We start from the raw sequence: 18678 nt of genomic DNA on the forward strand, positions 1-18678 counted from the left end.
AGGCTTTGGATTCTTCGACCATGGGATGGTGTTCCAAGAAGAAGGAGTGCTAGGCAGAGACGGGCTCCACCTAACGAAGAGAGGGAAGAGCATCTTCGCCAGCAGGCTGGCTAACCTAGTGAGGAGGGCTAGGTTCACCGGGAGAAGGAGACCAAAGCCCTGAGGTAAGTGGGGAAATGGGATCCTGGGAGGAAGCACAAGCAGGAGAGCGCAAGAGGGGAGGACTCCTGTCTCATGCTGAGAAAGAGGGACGATCGATGAGTTATCTTAAGTGCCTATACACAAATGCAAGAAGCCTGGGAAACAAGCAGGGAGAACTGAAAGTCCTGGCACAGTCAGGGAACTATGATGTGATTGGAATAACAGAGACTTGGTGGGATAACTCACATGACTGGAGTACTGTCATGGACTGTTCAGGAAGGACAGTCAGGGCAGAAAAGGTGGGGGAGTTGCGTTGTATGTAAGAGAGGAGTATGACTGCTCAGAGCTCCGGTATGAAACTGCAGAAAAACCTGAGAGTCTCTGGATAAAGTTGAGAAGTGTGAGCAACAAGGGTGATGTCGTGGTTGGAGTCTGCTATAGACCACCAGACCAGGGGGATGAGGTGGACGAGGCTTTCTTCTGGCAACTAGCAGAAGTTGCTAGATCGCAGGCCCTGGTTCTCATGGGAGACTTTAATCACCCTGATATCTGCTGGGAGAGCAATACAGCGGTGCACAGGCAATCCAGGAAACTTTTGGATAGTGTAGGGGACAATTTCCTGGTGCAAGTGCTGGAGGAACCAACTAGGGGCAAAGCTTTTCTTGACCTGCTACTCACAAACAGGGAAGAACTAGTAGGGGAAGCAAAAGTGGATGGGAACCTGGGAGGCAGTGACCATGAGATGGTCGAGTTCAGGATCCTGACACAAGGAAGAAAGGAGAGCAGCAGAATACGGACCCTGGACTTCAGAAAAGCAGACTTTGACTCCCCCAGGGAACAGATGGGCAGGATCCCCTGGGAGAATAACATGAAGGGCAAAGGGGTCCAGGAGAGCTGGCTGTATTTTAAAGAATCCTTATTGAGGTTGCAGGAACAAACCATCCCGATGTGTAGAAAAAATAGTAAATATGGCAGGCGACCAGCTTGGCTAAACAGTGAAATCCTTGCTGATCTTAAACGCAAAAAAGAAGCTTACAAGAAGTGGAAGATTGGACAAATGACCATGGAGGAGTATAAAAATATTGCTCAGGCGTGCAGGAGTGAAATAAGGAAGGCCAAATCACACTTGGAGTTGCAGTTAGCAAGAGATGTTAAGAGTAACAAGAAGGGTTTCTTCAGGTATGTTAGCAACAAGAAGAAAATCAAGGAAAGTGTGGGCCCCTTACTGAATGAGGGAGGCAACCTAGTGACCGAGGATGTGGAAAAAGCTAATGTACTCAATGATTTTTTTGCCTCTGTCTTCACGCACAAGGTCAGCTCCCAGATTGCTGCACTGGGCAGTACAGCATGGAGAGAAGGTGACCAACCCTCTGTGGAGAAAGAAGTGGTTCGGGACTATTTAGAAAAACTGGACGTGCACGAGTCCATGGGGCCGGATGCGCTGCATCCAAGGCTGCTAAAGGAGTTGGCGGGTGAGATTGCAGAGCCATTAGCCATTATTTTTGAAAACTCATGGCGATCGGGGGAGGTCCCAGATGACTGGAAAAAGGCTAATGTAGTGCCCATCTTTAAAAAAGGGAAGAAGGAGGATCCGGGGAACTACAGGCCAGTCAGCCTCACCTCAGTCCCTGGAAAAATCATGGAGCAGGTCCTCAAGGAATCAATTATGAAACATTTAGAGGAGAGGAAAGTGATCAGGAACAGTCAGCATGGATTCACCAAGGGGAAGTCGTGCCTGACTAACCTAATTGCCTTCTATGATGAGATAACTGGCTCTGTGGATGAGGGGAAAGCAGTGGATGTGTTATTCCTTAACTTTAGCAAAGCTTTTGATACGGTCTCCCACAGTATTCTTGCCGCCAAGTTAAAGAAGTATGGGCTGGATGAATGGACTGTAAGGTGGATAGAAAGCTGGCTAGATCGTCGGGCTCAACGGGTAGTGATCAATGGCTCCATGTCTAGTTGGCAGCCGGTTTCAAGCGGAGTGCCCCAAGGGTCGGTCCTGGGGCCGGTTTTGTTTAATATCTTTATTAATGATCTGGAGGATGGTGTGGACTGCACTCTCAGCAAGTTTGCAGATGACACTAAACTAGGAGGTGTGGTAGATACACTAGAGGGTAGGGATCGGATACAGAGGGACCTAGACAAATTAGAGGATTGGGCCAAAAAAAACTTGATGAGGTTCAACAAGGACAAGTGCAGAGTCCTGCATTTAGGACGGAAGAATCCCATGCACTGCTACAGACTAGGGACCGAGTGGCTAGGTAGCAGTTCTGCAGAAAAGGACCTAGGGGTCACAGTGGACGAGAAGCTGGATATGAGTCAACAGTGTGCTCTTGTTGCCAAGAAGGCTAATGGCATTTTGGGCTGTATAAGTAGGGGCATTGCCAGCTGATCGAGGAACGTGATCGTTCCCCTTTATTCAACATTGGTGAGGCCTCATCTGGAATACTGTGTCCAGTTTTGGGCCCCACACTACAAGAAGGATGTGGAAAAATTGGAAAGAGTCCAGCGGAGGGCAACAAAAATGATTAGGGGTCTGGAGCACATGACTTATGAGGAGAGGCTGAGGGAACTGGGATTGTTTAGTCTCCAGAAGAGAAGAATGAGGGGGGATTTGATAGCAGCCTTCAACTACCTGAAGGGGGGTTCCAAAGAGGATGGAGCTCGGCTATTCTCAGTGGTGTCAGATGACAGAACAAGGAGCAATGGTCTCAAGTTGCAGTGGGGGAGGTCCAGGTTGGATATCAGGAAAAACTATTTCACTAGGAGGGTGGTGAAACACTGGAATGCGTTACCTAGGGAGGTGGTGGAGTCTCCTTCCTTGGAGGTTTTTAAGGCCCGGCTTGACAAAGCCCTGGCTGGGATGATTTAGCTGGGAATTGGTCCTGCTTTGAGCAGGGGGTTGGACTAGATGATCTCTTGAGGTCCCTTCCAACTCTGATATTCTATGATTCCCGGAGAACTCGGGGATTGGTATATGCTTGTTGCTAACGTGTACAGAGCGAGCGAGGCCTGGGGAGGTGGGGGAAGCAGTGCTTGTGTTGCCAGATCCTGGTGGAGTCAGGGAGCTGATCCACAGCAGGCGCAGACAAAGCTACCTCACACTAACGGCAGGTGATGGTCAGGTGCCCCACAACCCTGGGTACACCAGGGAAACATCATGGTGGCAGAGTCAGCAGGACTTACACCCAGTTAGCTGGTTAGCTAAGGATCACACTCTAGGCACTTATGTACCAATAATATAGATACTGAGAGATTCTCAAGTGAGGAGGTTGGGAACAGATAAAAAAGGGTACAATTTATTGTTTTCTGTTTATTTTTAGTAAGGACATATAGCAGCAGGAAAGGCAGGATGAGCATGGAGGCATATGCTAGGTACACCAAGAATAAATTTGAAGAGTTGGGTTCAGAGCACTGCTTATTTGCTGCCAGAAAAAATGTGGAAGGGTTAAAAGCCCCACTTGTTGACTCTGACAAGCAACAAGAAGGGCAGCTGAATTCCTCTAAAGACTAAGAAAAGTCCTAAAGACTTAGAAAACCAGCCTGGCACCATTCTCAGTGAGACAGCTATTAAGTTAGAGCTGTCCAGGTCGGAGGTAGCAAAGGTGCAGAAGGAACAAGAAGTCCAGATGTGGGCAGCCAAAGAGGAGTGGGAGGCAGAAAAGCAAAAGCAGGAGACAGAAGAAGCAGCCCTAGAAGCATCCCACCAAAGAGCACCAGAGCTAGAAGACAAAAAGCATGAAGCCTAAGAAGCAGAAGGCCAAGAAAAAGAGAGAGATTCAGCATTCCCTAAGCATGTTGGACTTACAAAAACAAACCCTTCAACCCAGGGGTAATCCCCCCCAGGGATCACACAGCTGGAGGAGCTGTGTCTGTGTTACAGGGAGACAGATTGCAATGAGGAATATTTAACCTCTGTTGAAAGAATATGAATGGTACATAAAATCTCTGATGAGCAGAGAATGACTGCCCTATTGTGAGGAATCAAGATCTGCAGGAAAGCCAGCCTCTGGGCAACCTAACGAGTGCAGCTAGCCTGTAGTAGGCTGTTCATTTGGCTACACCACATGATTGGTTGGAACAGTCAGCAGACTGGCTCTTTAGCCCAGCAGTTCAGTGGCTGCTCAAAGCATTTGCCAATGGCTGAAATAGCTCCTGCGCCTGCTTGTTCCTAATCCTGCTTCATCCTTGTTCCGGCGTTGGATCGAGCCATGCTCCTGACTTGAATCCAGCCCTCACTCCAGGTAGCCCAGTTCTGATCCTTGTCTCTGATTCCTGACTTCAGACTTCAACTCTGACCCTTGTCCCTGGTCTCTGACTCTGGTTCTGGCCCTGGACTTTGATTCTGGCTCCTGACTCTGGCTCTGACCCTTGGCTTGGCATTTGGTCTCTGACACCAATTCTGACCCTGGGATCTGATTCCTGGCTACCAACTGCTGTTCTAACGACTAGGCCTGGCACCTACTCTGACCACTGCCCCCATCCCAGTTACTGACAGTTTGAACAACCCAACTGTGACAGAATGTACCCCTGCATCCACATCCTATACACTATTGTAATAATCTTTATACAAAGTATGTCTTGTGAGGTATCATTTGAAAACTCATAGTTTTCTGGTCATTATTGTCCTGATAAAATGTGTGTGGCAACATTGTAAGTTAAGTTACAAGATTCCGCTGTATGGTGTTATTAACTCGTGTTCCAAACTGAGATGGGCAAACAGGTTTGTCTGATTTCAGAGTGGTAGCCGTGTTAGTCTGTATCAGCAAAAAGAACGAGGAGTACTTGTGGCACCTTAGAGACTATCAAATTTATTTAAGCATAAGCTTTCGTGGGCTAAAACCCACTTCATCGGATGCATGCAGTGGAAGATACAGTAGGAAAATATATATACACAGAGAACATGAAAAAATGGGTGTTGCCATACCAACTGTAACAAGGGTAATTAATTAAGGTGAGCTATTAGGTGAGCTATTATCAGCAGAAGAAAAAAAACTTTTGTAGTGATAATGAGGACGGCCCATTTCCAACTGTTGCCAAGAAGGTATGAGTAATGGGGGGGGGGGGAGGGGGGATAGAATTAGCATGGGAAAACAGTTTTACTTTGTGTAATGACCCATCCACTCCCAGTCTTTATTCAAGCCTAATTTAATGGTGTTTAGTTTGCAAATTAATTCCAATTCTACAGTTTCTCGTTGGAGTCTGTTTTTGAAGTTTTTTGTTGGAGTATTGTGACTTTGAGATCTGTAACTGAGTGACCAGCGAGGTTGAAGTGTTCTCCGACTGGTTTTTGAATGTTATAATTCTTGACATCTGATTTGTGTCCATTTATTATTTTGCATAGAGACTGTCCGGTTTGGGCAATGTACATGGCAGAGGGGCATTGCTGACACATGATGGCATTTTAGCTTTATTTTCTCATAAACTTTTCTGACTTTTAAGCACATCCTAATAAGCACAGCGGGCTAGTAATAGGCTGTCTAATTTGCCACACTGTGTGATTGGTTGGAAGGAAAGGTCAGCAGATTGGCTCTTAAGTGCAGCAGCAATTAAGCATCTGGTCAAAGCATTTGCCTATGGCTGTGATAACTCCTGCACTTGCTTGTTCCAGCCCTAACCCTGCCTTGCCTCACTCCAGGTAACCTAGTTCTGATCTTTGGCTCTGACCCTTGGGTCTGGTGTCCGGCCTCTGATTTTGGGTCTGACCCTGCGCTCCAATTCCTGGCTACGAACACCTGCTCTGACCACTAGGCCTGACACCTGCTCTAGCCACTAGGCATGATTGCCCATGTCCCAGTCACTGACACCTACTCTCCAAATTTACTGGTAAAACTTTACAAGTATTTAATGATATGGATATTAGTGAGTCTATGAAATATGTTCAATTCAAGGAGAATGCATCAAAAAGGTTTCAAATTACTCCAGAGGCATATTGCTTCAAATTCAGAAACCTCAAAAAAGTTGATAAATTAGCTCATGGGGAATGTGTGCATAAGATGGTGGATTATTTAAGAAAATAGATAAAAAGTAAGGGGGCAGAATCTCATGACAAGTTAGTAGATCTAATTGCTCAGGAGCAGTTCTTTGAGGTCATAGAATAGAATTATAGAACCATAGGGTTAGAAGGGACTGCAGAGGTCATCTGGTTTAACCTCCTGCCATGATGCAGGATTTGTTGTGTCTAAATCATCCAAGACAGATGGCTATCCAGCCTCTTTTTGGAAACCTCCAGTGAAGGAGCTTCCATGACTTCCTTAGGCATCTGTTCCATTGTCCTATTGTTCTTAAAGTTAGGAAGTTTTTCATCTAAAACTGCTGTGCTGTAGTTTGAACCAATGCTGCCCTGTGTGGCAAGAGAGAACAACTTTTTTTCATCTTTTTTATGGCAGCTTTTCAAGTATTTGAAGATGGCTATCATGTCCCCCCGTGATGGGGTGTACAAACCCAACACTAAGCAACAAGGGGTTAAGGGATTATTTTGGGATCAGCCAGCCCCACCCTGCCACACCTGCAGCAAATGCTCCACCTGATGGAGGAATTAAAAAGCAGGGAATTAGCTCATTTGGGTGATAGAGTAGGAGGTGAGCAGGCCTGTAGCCCACAGCTCCAGCAGAGAAGAGGGAAGCCTAAGACTCTGCCTAAAGGGACCCTCCCTGAAGGAAGGGAGGACCCACCCTGGAGACAACCAGAGAGGGAGGTATCCTATGGACCTCAGACATTGGTGACCCCCACTTACTTATTGTGGTTTGGGTTTTCCCAACAGGGAAAAGCCTGGGACTAAGCTGACCCTGGAGGAGAGGGGTGGACAGAGGAAGAGGCCCACCGAGGACAGCCTTAAGCAGCCTTAGTTGCCAGACTACTGGTAGCCCAAAGGGCCCTGGGTCAGAGCCCGGTGGAGTAGCAAGGCCTGGACTCCCTTCCCCACAACCAACTTGGCAGTCAGGAGTTGCAGCCATGACCACTAGGCCATACTCCCCAAGTGAGGACCATTTACCCCCCCCCCCCTTTATCTCCTCTTTTCCAACACCCAATTCCTTCTGTGTTTGCTCATATGGCTTGCATTCCATCCCTTTGATCATCTTTGTCATTCATCTCTGGATCCTTTCAAGTTTCTCTACCTCCTTTCTATACATTGGTGACCAAAATTGGACACAGTACTCCAGCTGAGGTCTAACCAGCACAGAATAAAGTAGTACTATCACCTCCCTTGACTTTCATGCTATGACTCTGTTAATACAACCCAATATTGTATTTTCTTTTTTTTTTTTTTGCAGCAGCAGCATTGCATTGTTGACTCATTGTCTTCTCTGAGGAAGTGAGAGCTGCTGTATTAGAGAAAACTCCAGAATCAGTGGAAGCAGTTGCAGAAGTGGCTGGCTTGTACATACAAGTGAGACTATTTAGGGACCATAAGTCCTAAAGGGAAGGGCAAAAACCTGGGGGGTCCTGATTCATTCCTAGAAAAAAGGATGGAGGGGAGAGCAGTAAATCCACACCACACCAGTACCACTCTCCCCCTAATTACTGGATCCAACCCAAGAGGAAGGCGCAAGAAAGTGTTACTTATATGAGTCCCTTGATCACATGAAAAGGCAGTGCCCTACGTAAGGGGATCCAAATTCACTCATTGATCTGTGCAGGTTAATGCAGCTACCTTTAGGCAGAGACTTCAGTGGTGGCAGAAAGAGTTCTGGGTAGCTTTATCAGGTGAGACAGACAAGGAATTTATTAAAAAGGCCCAGGTACACAGTAAACTGTGCCTAGTGTGGTGAGACACTGGTACTCAGATTCTCCTGGTCAGGAGAATGATATGGTTCCCAGGGGAGGAGGTAAAACCACTAGCTTCAGGACCATGTAAACCAGGGTGCCTCTGGCCTGCATCAAACCAGAGTGAGGAGGTCTAAGCAGTACTTTTAAAGTGGGAGCATTTAGGAATTTACCAGCTGATGTGTTGGTTGGAAATGACATAATATCATTGCTTAAAGCTGTTAACATTGTGACCTGTAGCTAAAGAGAATATGCCCCTGAGTTTACAGTGGTAATCTCTGACAAGGGAAAGGCAGATGATGGGGGAGGAGAAGCTTCTACCCCCTTATTAGCAGAAAATAGCAATGTGCCTTAAAGGAAAGGGGAGGAGGAATCTTCCCCCACCTGTAACAGCTCTCCAGGCAAGCCAGAGCTGAACAGTTTGCTGCAGAGAAAAATGCAGTCCCCTCTCTAGATAGCATAAGGGAAATCGTTCACAATAAGGCCCCAGATACAGTGAACAGGGGAAGGCTCTTTATAGAAGAGGGTAGGCTGTGCCAGAAGGAAATCCTGGGGAACCCTGCAAACAATTTTGATTGTGCCCTCAAAACATTGTGTGGAGTTAATTTCATTAGCCTATGAGTGTGCTTTTGCACATCATTTGGGAATAGAGGACATATAAAATGTTAAAGAAAAAATTGTATTGGACCAATATTCAAAATCAGATAAAGGAATACTGCTGGACTTCTGACTCATGTCAGAAGCAGAGAAAAGCCTGTACGGCACTGCAAGGCTCCCTTGCACCTACTGTCAACAATCAAAGAAGAATTTTGGGGATGGCCATGGATATTATAGGACTGTTAACTCATCCAGCCGAAGGGGTAAATTAATATTTATTAGTCATGGTGGATTTTCCCACCAGGTACCCAGAGGCAGTGCCCTGTATAATGTAGAGGCCAAAGCAATGGCTATGTCATTGTTCTCTCAATTTAACAGAGTAGGTTTCCCAAGAGATTTTGTCATATTGTGGGTCAAACTTCGTATCCCATCTATTTAGTGAGTTATGGAAGCAATTAAAATCCACCCCATATCATCCAGGGATTAACAGTTTAGTTGAGAGGTTCAATGGGACTCTAAAATCTATGTTAAAAATGTATGTCAGCAGAAAGGAGAGTGACAGATGTAATGTTACCCTTACTTGTTATTACCTATTTGCTTATTGGGCGGAGCCTCAAGATGCCACAGGGTTTGCCCCATTTGACCTCGTGTATGGTAGAAAAATCAGAGGGACACTAGATCCCAGAGACTCCTGGGAGGGTGGCATTGAGGCAGAGAGGGAACCAGTGGTTGCAAATGTTAGGGAAGATTTAAAAACTATGATGGGAATACTCACAAAAACTAAGTAGCTCTGAAAGAATGGTGTGACCACAGTACTTGGGACTGATCATTTGATGTGGGAGATTTGGGGCTGTTGTTACTCCTTGTAAAAATGTACAAAATGCAAAACTCATGGGAGGCTCCTTTTGAGGTCATGGAAAGGGTTAATGTTGCTACCTACGATATACAAAGGGCCTACAGCAAGGTTATTCCATAGACTGTGAATGTAAACAGATTTTAACTAGAAATGTATCTAAGTGCTGTGCATTAAGTGGAGTGGCTATCCTGAGTTAAAACTAATAAGCTGGTGTGTACTATTTCTTTGGGGATAGCAAAGCTGAGACTTCCGAGTCTTCAGTGGATCAGGGGGTGGGCAGTCCAGAAGGAGACTTTGATGATTCAGGGGTTGATGTGTGCCTATTGCTAATCTATACAGAGAAAGCAAGGCCTGTGGAGGCCTGGAAGGTAATGCTTGTGTATTGTTGCCATCACTGGAGGCTTTTAGGAACAAATTAGACAAACACCTGTCAGGGATGGTCTAGATTTACTTGGTCCTTCCTCAGCACAGGGAGATGATCTCTCTAGGTTCTTTCCAGCCCTACATTTCTATGATTCTATGAGCCCAGGTCTAGGGGACAGGCCCATGGAGCAGCTGGAGTGTTGTGTTGCCTGTGAGGCTGCATTGCACATAAGGATTGGCTACAGCCCAAAGGGAAGGAGGTGCCTTTTTGTGTGACTAAGGTGCAGACAGGGGTGTCTGCACCAAAGTGGGATGCTCTACTGAAATCAATTTGCCAGTACTGCCCTAACATCTTGCTTCTGCAAAGTTAGTGATGAATTCATAGAAAGAAAAACCCTCACACCAAATAAACAATGAAACAAAAAACAACTGATTTCACTGACTCTTCAAGTGCACATGTCCTGTTGGACATTAGTGTTTGTAGTACTTGTCCCTTCCTCCATTTCTGTGTTTATTACACTCACTCCATGTTGTAGATTCTTTGGGGCAGGGACTGTGTCTTTACATCAAGTGACCACTGCACTTTGGTTCTCATTATCATCTGAGCCAGAATATAATTTCTTGGAAAGATAAAAATAGACAACCACATCTGTATAATATATAAACAAAAGATAAAATAATCCTTACTGTAATGGAAAGTAACATTGGCCCTCGGATGATCCACCAGATTCCCATATGGTTATTTGTATCCCAGCACCTAAGGATTAATTTAAAATATAATTATATTAGATTCCTAGAAACAAGTTAATTTAGATTTTAAAAAATCACATTAAAATGTTAAAGGGTTAATTGTTTTTTATTTATTTGCTATTCCTTAGAAACAATAGAATGAAACCACAAGATAAGAACATAAGAACAGCCATACTGGATCAGACCAAAGTTCCATCTACCCCAATATCCTGACTTCTGACAGTGGCCAATTCCAGGTGCCCCAGAGGGAATGAAGAGAACAGGTAATCATCAAGTCATCCATCCTCTGTCGCCCGTTCCCAGCTTCTCGCAAGCAAAGGCTAGGGACACCATTCCTGCCTGTCCTGGCTATTAGCCATTGATGGACCTATCCTCCATGAATTTATCTAGTTCTTTTTTGAACCATGTTATACTCTTGTCCTTCACAACATCCTCTGGCAAAGAGTTCCACAGGTTGATTGTGCGTTGTATGGAAAAAATACTTTTGTTTGTTTTTAAACCTGCTGCCTATTAATTTTATTTGGTGACCCCTAGTTCTTGTGTTATGAGAAGGAGTAAATAACACTTCCTTATTTACTTCACACCAGTCATGATTTTATAGACCTCTATCATATCCCCCCTTAGCTGTCTTTTTTCCAAGCTGAAAAGTCCCAGTCTTATTAATCTCTCCTCATATGGCAGATGCTCCATGCCCTTAATCATTTTTATTGCCCTTTTCTGAATGTTTTCCAATTCTAATATGTTTTTTGAGCTGGGGCAATCACATCTGCATGCACTATTCAAGATGTGGGCGTACCATGTATTTATATAGAGGCAATATGATATTTTCTCTCTTATTATCTATCCCTTTCTTAATGGTTCCCAACATTCTGTTAGCTTTTTTTGACTGCCACTGCACATTGAGTGGATGTTTTCAGAGAACTATCCACAATGACTCCAAGATCTTTCTTGAGTGGTAACAGCTAATTTAGACACCATTGTATATGTATAGTTGAGATTATGTTTTCCAATGTGCATTACTTTGCATTTATCAACACTGATTTTCATCTGCCATTTTGTTGCCCAGTCACCCAGTTTTGAGAGATCCTTTTGTAGCTCTTCACTTGGACTTAACTATCTTGAGTAGTTTTGTATCATCGGCAAATTTTGTCACCTCACTGTTTACCCCTTTTTCCAGATCATTTCTGAATATGATAAATAGGACTGGGCCCAGTACAGACCCCTTGGGGACACCACTATTTATCTCCATTCTGAAAACTGACCATTTATTCCTGCCCTTTGTTTCCTATTCTTTAACCAGTTGGCAATCCATGAGAGGACCTTCCCTTGTTGGGCTGAATTTTTGTCAGCCTTCAGTGTGAGGAAAGATCTGGAATAAAAGCCTTTTCCTCCCTACCGGAACTTCCTCCATAGCCCTTTTCTTCAGAAGAGAACCCACTTCCTCCATGAGCAGTGTCACAGGACAGAGGATCACTGAAGGATTATGGGAAGGGGGTTTGTAGGCAACACAGACTAGAACTGAATACTGCAACCATTCTCAATAACATCAGCTCCCTTCCCAAGTCAGTGGTTATTCCACAACATGTCACCAGGAAACAGAACATCCAGAGGGTCTCCAAAGGGCAGGGAATTTGAAGGGGAAGAGAGGGAAGCAAAATGAAAGACTGGTGCTGTCAGGTCACTCCATCAAACCTGAGGTCTACCACTGATGACAATGGCTGACTTCCTGAGAAACTATATCTCTGATGACCTCCCTTGTTGTTTTGTTGCTTATTACACTCTAGATGAGACTGAGATTGAGGCTTCTAGTAATAAAAAGAATCCATGGCAGCTAAGGAATAAGGGATACTGGCACTGGTACCTGAAGGTTGAAGGAAAGTTGGATCTCTCCTTTTGTGCACAGGAAGGTGGCAAATGTCATAAGGACTGTATGGATCTTTTTTTCCCTCAGTCTTTTCAGGACTTTTTGGTTTTGGCAGTGAATATCACATCCCCATCAAAGGGAAGATTTTTGGCCTTTGATTGTGCCTTCAAGAAGAGAGCCCATGAACTGATGCCCATTGACACAACTCTCACTGCTCTGTCATGAGTCAGAAAGATCATTGATCCACCTTGCTGATTGCCTTTTGTTCCTCTGGGAAAGAACCCAGCAAAGGAATGACCCATTCCAATAAGGTAGGGATATACCTGGCCACAATGTACTTTGTAGATCCCAAAAGTCCCAGATCCTTCCTGATCTCATCTACAGGTCTGGAATGGGAAACTTTCAGATCCCTTGTTTATTTCAGAGCCACTGAAACTATGGGTTTGGAACAGCTGTGAGGAAAAAATATTGGCATTCCCGGTGGGGTACCTGATATAAACTTTACCAAAAGTCCTTGACTAGTTGCAGTAGTCTCTCATTAACTGGGAGAAATATTTGCCCTCACTAGATTGCGGGAAGTGTATTGAATGGCATGTCATAGACACATCGACTTTAAGGCCAGAAGGGACTATCACAGTCATCTAGTCTGACTTCCTGCACATCGCAGGCCATAGAACCTCATCCTGTAATGGACTCATAGCCTCGTGCTGAGTTACTGAAATCCTCAAATCTTGATTTAAATATTTCAAGTGACAGTAAATCCACCATTTACTCTAGTTCAAACCAGCAAGTGAACCATGCCCCATGCTGCAGAGGAAGGCAAACCCCACACCCAGGTCTCTGCCAGTCTGACCTGGGGGACAATTCCTTCCCAAATACAAATATGGTGATTATTTAGACCTGGAGCATGTGGGTGAGACCCACCAGCCAGACACCTGGGAAAGAATTCTCTGTAATAGTTCAGATGGGGAGGGATCTGAGGCCTGGTCCACACTAACCCCCCACTTCGAACTAAGGTACGCAAATTCAGCTACGTTAATAATGTAGCTGAATTCGAAGTACCTTAGTTCGAACTTACCGCGGGTCCAGACGTGGCAGGCAGGCTCCCCCGTCGATGCCGCGTACTCCTTTCGCCGAGCTGGAGTACCGGCATCAACAGCGAGCACTTCTGGGATCGATCCCAGAAGATGAATTGCTTACGGCCGGACCAGGAAGTAAGTGTAGACCTGCCCTGAGTTATCAACAGTTCTAGCCACAGAGGCAACAATTATACACAGTAGTTCCTGGAAATGTCTAAAGTTATTAGGAAGACACAGTATAGACACCAGGGCTATCCTCAGCTGAGGAGAAGGACTCTGAGGTGGCCTGGCAAGTGAGAGGAGATTCTGCATCATGATGTGACATAGGTCTTGTTGAGGTGGCCTGGTCACTATGAGTGCATTCTGCATCATATGCTGTTCTAAAATCATCTGGCTGAAAGCAGTTCCTCCATGGTTGATCTAGGCAGAGATGGTTTTGGAGGAACGGAGTGCTTGTCTGGAGGGGTCCTTGGCAGAGAGAGGAGTGAACCTGAGTTGAGACAGCAATGTTGCTGGGAACATGTGGTAAGGAATTCATGTTGAACCAAATCTTGTTAAATTTAGCTACTAGAAAGTGTTTTATCTTTATTTCTCTGTGTATAGCTCCTTTTGAGCATCTTACTCCTAGTAATGAGAAAGAAGGAATCTGACAAGAGAGCCATGTTGTGCAGGAATTAGAGAAGATCCTGAATGAAATTCCTGCAGTGAGATGACTTAGTACTGGAGCTTCAGTGGGAACTAGCAGAGAAGGAGGAATTATGGACTGAAGCTCTTCAAATCTGAGAACTGTCCAGGTGGACCTTTGTGATTGAAAGCACCCCTGTATTCACACCCTACACACCATTGCAATAATCTTGGTACAAAATATGCCTTGTGAGGTGTCATCTGAAAAAGAATAACTTGTTGGTCAATAATATCATGGTGAAATGTATGTAGCAACATTAAATGTAAAGTTATGATGTAAGCGCATGTTCAAATCCACAAAGTCCTGAGTAGGCAAAAGTTGTTAAACAGGTCTATCCTAATCAAAGGCATGTATGTTTATCTCCATTTACATATAAGTAGTAAACAGGGTCCTTGAGACAGCAAGAGGGGGGAAATGGCAGGAGACAAGACAAATCCACATTTCAGCAAACAAAGGGGAGAAGAGAGAGCATGCAGCCACCTTCCACACCAGACTCCACATCACCTTCTTTACTGTTTGAATAAACTTTGCTTTGAGGGGTAATCCTCAGAAGAATCCACTTCAAAGGGTGACTGGGCTACAAAAATGAGGCACAAAAGCATCCAAGGGATCTCTCCCAGTCCCACCCTATTTTTTTCACCTAAGAAGACAAAGGAACCAGCCTATTGACTCCAGGTGTGATCCTGACCTGAGAATATGGTCAGCAATGTTGCTGGGAACATGTGGTAAGGAATTCATGTTGAACCAAATCTAGCTTGTTAAGTTTAGCTACTAGAAAGTGTTTTATTTTTATTTCTCTTGTAATAATAATATATGGAGACATACCTATCTCATAGAACTGGAAGGGACCCTGAAAGGTCATTGAGTCTAGCCCCCTGCCTTCACTAGCAGGATCATGTACTGATTTTGCCCCAGATCCCTAAGTGGCCCCCTCAAGGATGGAGCTCATAACCCTGGGTTTAGCAGGCCAATGCTCAAACCACTGAACTATCCCTCCCCCCTTTTTTCTGACTTCAATGCCTTATACTTGTACGCACTTAAAATCTCTCTCTAGTTAAATAAACTTGTCTTATGTTTAATATAAAGTAATCCAGTGTTTGTGTTTAAACTGGACTGTTTAACTCCATTTAAAGTAACAAATTGTTGAATATTGACCCCTTTCAGGTCAATATCTGAACTGCCCAGGAGAGGGCTGGATAGTGCAGACCACATGAAAATTTGGGATTGGGAGTGTGGTGAGGCCACCTTGCCCACATGGACAAAACTCTTGATCATCTCTCACCTTGACTACTGCAAGCTCGATCTCCCTGTCCTTGAAGTTGGGAAATGCCCACAGCCAGCCTTTCGGTAGGGACAAAGGAGCACCCATCGCCAGCCAGATAGGTGTTGATGGCCTATCAAGAAAGAATCCACTATCCCAGAGGCTCCTTAAAGAAGGCACATATGCAATGGAGACTGCTTGACCAATGGGGAATGCCTGACCCCCATGTGACAGCAAGGATCTTTCTAGCAGCTAGAAGAAGTTATAAAAAGGGAGACAATAACATCATCTCTTGGCCTCTCCCTTTCCCACCCCTCGCCATCTCAACACCTGGAAGAACACCTGGAAGGAAAAGACTTTGAATGAGGGACTTTGGTCCCAGGCTGGAGAGGGGTCTAGCCTGTATATTGAGGAACTGTAAGCTGACTGTAACATCTGTTAGGGTGAGAAACTGTTTGATTCAAATTTTGCTTAGTCCGTTTAAGTTAGAATTTAGACTGCAAATTTCTTTTATTTCTTACGTAACCAACTCTGATCTCTATGCCTGCTACTTATAATCACTTAAAATCTATCTTTCTGTAGTTAGTGAATCTGTTTTATATTTTACCTAAACCAGTGTGGTTTTGGTTGAAGGGCTTGGGAAATCCCAGCTCAGATTACAAAGGCTGGTGTATGTCTGTTTCACACTGAGGGAGTGGTGAACTACATAATGAACTTGCACGGCCCAAGGGAGCCTTGAGCAGTGTAAGATGGTACATTTCTGGGGTGCAAGGCTGGGGAGAGATGGGGGGGGGACTGGCTGGAGCCTCTCCATTGAAGGTTCACGAGTGGCTGGGAGATTATTCATGTAACTCAGTTGGGTGTGTCCCTCCCTGCATATGTCTGTGTAAGTGCAATGTCTGTCAGAGGCTTGTAGCTTAGCATTAGCATCACAGTGTGAGAGGGATAACCCTCCAAGTGGCACCCCGTGGACCTCTCACAATGCTATATCTCGAACTGAAGTTATGGACTTCATGGAGGAGTCACTGGCTGGAATTTTCTGGCCCATGTTATGCAGGAAATCAGACTAGGTGATCATAATGGTGCCTTCTGGCCTTAAATCTATGACTCTATGAAAGTACATTCAAAGTGCTTCCTGGCCCATCATTTGGATTATGTCATAAGAACACAGAATTGGATGGGACTTCCTGGGTCATCGAGTCCAGTCCCCACCTATCAAAGGCAACCATGTCACTCTCTTGTCTTTAAATTCCCCCACTTACTCCCCTCTTCCACCACAAACACAAGTCCTTCACAATTTAGACCTCTCCTCCTATCTTTTCTGATGCCTTCTTACAAAGTTGACTCTTGCCTTCCTCCACCAATGATCCCAGGCTCCATCACCTCATTCTCTGATCATCCCTTTTGTGACTTTTTTTAAAGGCTGCCCCTTACACATGGGAAAAGCTCTCAGTCACAACCTATAAACCTTGTCATCCTTTGCATCCCTGCTCGAAACTCACCTCTGCTGTGGTGCATACAGGAAAGTACAACTGGATAATGGTTAGGCAAGTGGGAAGCTGTGATCACTGCTCCTGACTGGCTAAGAATTACACATTGTACTTGTTAGTGTCTCTGTTATCCCCAACCAACTTGCTTGCTTGTCTCATGAACCTGTTTCTTGTCTTCTAGACTTTTGGGGGATATGGACAGTCATTTGCCATCTGTTTGGACAGCTCCCAGCCCAATGGCACCATAACCAAAGGTGGCTCTTGTTGCTGATGCAATATATGTTAAATCATAGCAATAATAATATTCCAGACAAAGTTGTCCATGTACCGTAAATACTCTGCTATTGTGTATAGAAGCCTCATAAACACTGGAAGTGATATGATAGAAATTGAAGGAAAAGAGCAACGGCTAGTGTGGCGAGTGCTTTCTTTCACTTTAATATTACAGCTGCCATTGTTTACAATATAAATAAAACCCCGATGAAGGGAAGATTGGAGTTTGTCAATAATATGTTCACTATACAAACACATTGATTTTAAAAAAAAAATAGAGATGATGTTAGCCACAGCCTGTGAACTTCTTATTTTCTCAGAAAAATTGCTGCATTTAAAGGTAACAAATCTTTAAAAGCAGAGAAAGGATAATGAAAGCCCTTATTTGTATGAATAATAAAGAACTTAAAAACTGACTTTGGGAAAATAAATAAGGATTAAGAAATATAGATTATAGGATGGTGTCACTACAAGGCAGGGCCGATGGCGGGGGGAGCCAGTACAAATTACCAGAGCCCGGCGATCCGGAAGGGGGCCCGGCTTCCCCCCCTTCTCATCGGCCCTGTTTAGCTGGTCTGCCCTTGCTGGGGGGCCCAAAACATTTTTTTCACCGGGGCCCGAACCCGCTCTCAGCGGCCCTGCTACAAGGACAGAGTTAAGGTTGTTTTGGTAGAGCATTTGCTTATGAAAGTTATGGATTGTGCACGTGTGTAGAAATGGTCTGGGTGAAGATTGTGCTTTCTATAAACTATTGAATCATTGCTGTGTCTGACATTATTGCAGATTTGTTCATTTCCAAATGCTTGGTTTGTGGTTGTTACGCATAAACAAACTTAACCATTGCAAAATGCGGTGTTTTTGTCTTTTACCATGAAAGCTTGGTTGTGATTCTATAGTTAAGGTTTAGTTCAGTATTGCCATTAAAGCAGACATGCAGCCATTTTGAAATGTATGAAGTACATGGCATATTCTTCCCAAAATTACAGCACTTACTCTTTGAGTCCAGAATAAATTTTCTGAGAATTTACAAGTCAGTCCATGAATTAGTTTTTCAGTTAAAATTTTTGTCCTGAATGATTTTAATAAGGGGATAATGCAGACCCTTCATACTTTGCATATAATTGACATCTTTGACTACTTTTGAAGAATTTTCTTGAGGGCTATGCCATTCTTTATATTGGACCTTTTTCAAAATGGCAGTCCTCTCCCACTGTTTTCAATAAGACTCAAACCAAATACTGCTTTCAGGGGAGATAGTGTCCCCATTCTTCAAGATGGTCTGCACCTCCCACTGTTCCCAATGGGATAAAGCCAAACTTCCCTAAGAGATGATATTGGTGCCTTATGCTGTTAAAGGTGTCCAGGAAAAGTAGCATGTCTGTGCATACTAACTTATAAACAATCAGAAAACCTATTAAAACAAACAAATCAATCTTATAAGATCATCTTTATATAGTAACTTACCCTGTGTCTTCCAGTTTTGATCTGGCTATTCCCCAGGAGGCCACAAACAGAACTGGAATAACTGTTGGAAAGAAAAAGGGCAAAT

General features: G+C 44.4%; 1 protein-coding gene across 1 annotated transcript in view; it reads right to left on the bottom strand.

The window, feature by feature from the left end:
* The window catches only part of GLP2R (glucagon like peptide 2 receptor), a 122343-nt gene that overhangs the window by 31140 nt on the left and 72525 nt on the right, over nucleotides 1–18678 (bottom strand). The window contains exons 8-9 of the mRNA XM_054046695.1: nucleotides 18594–18654; nucleotides 10415–10484 (exon numbers count right to left, since the gene is read on the bottom strand). Coding sequence (XP_053902670.1) covers nucleotides 10415–10484; nucleotides 18594–18654 — 131 coding nt within the window. The remainder of the gene's footprint in view (nucleotides 1–10414; nucleotides 10485–18593; nucleotides 18655–18678) is intronic.

The sequence above is a fragment of the Malaclemys terrapin genome, chromosome 13, assembly GCF_027887155.1.
Source record: "Malaclemys terrapin pileata isolate rMalTer1 chromosome 13, rMalTer1.hap1, whole genome shotgun sequence".
Lineage (NCBI taxonomy): Eukaryota > Metazoa > Chordata > Testudines > Emydidae > Malaclemys > Malaclemys terrapin.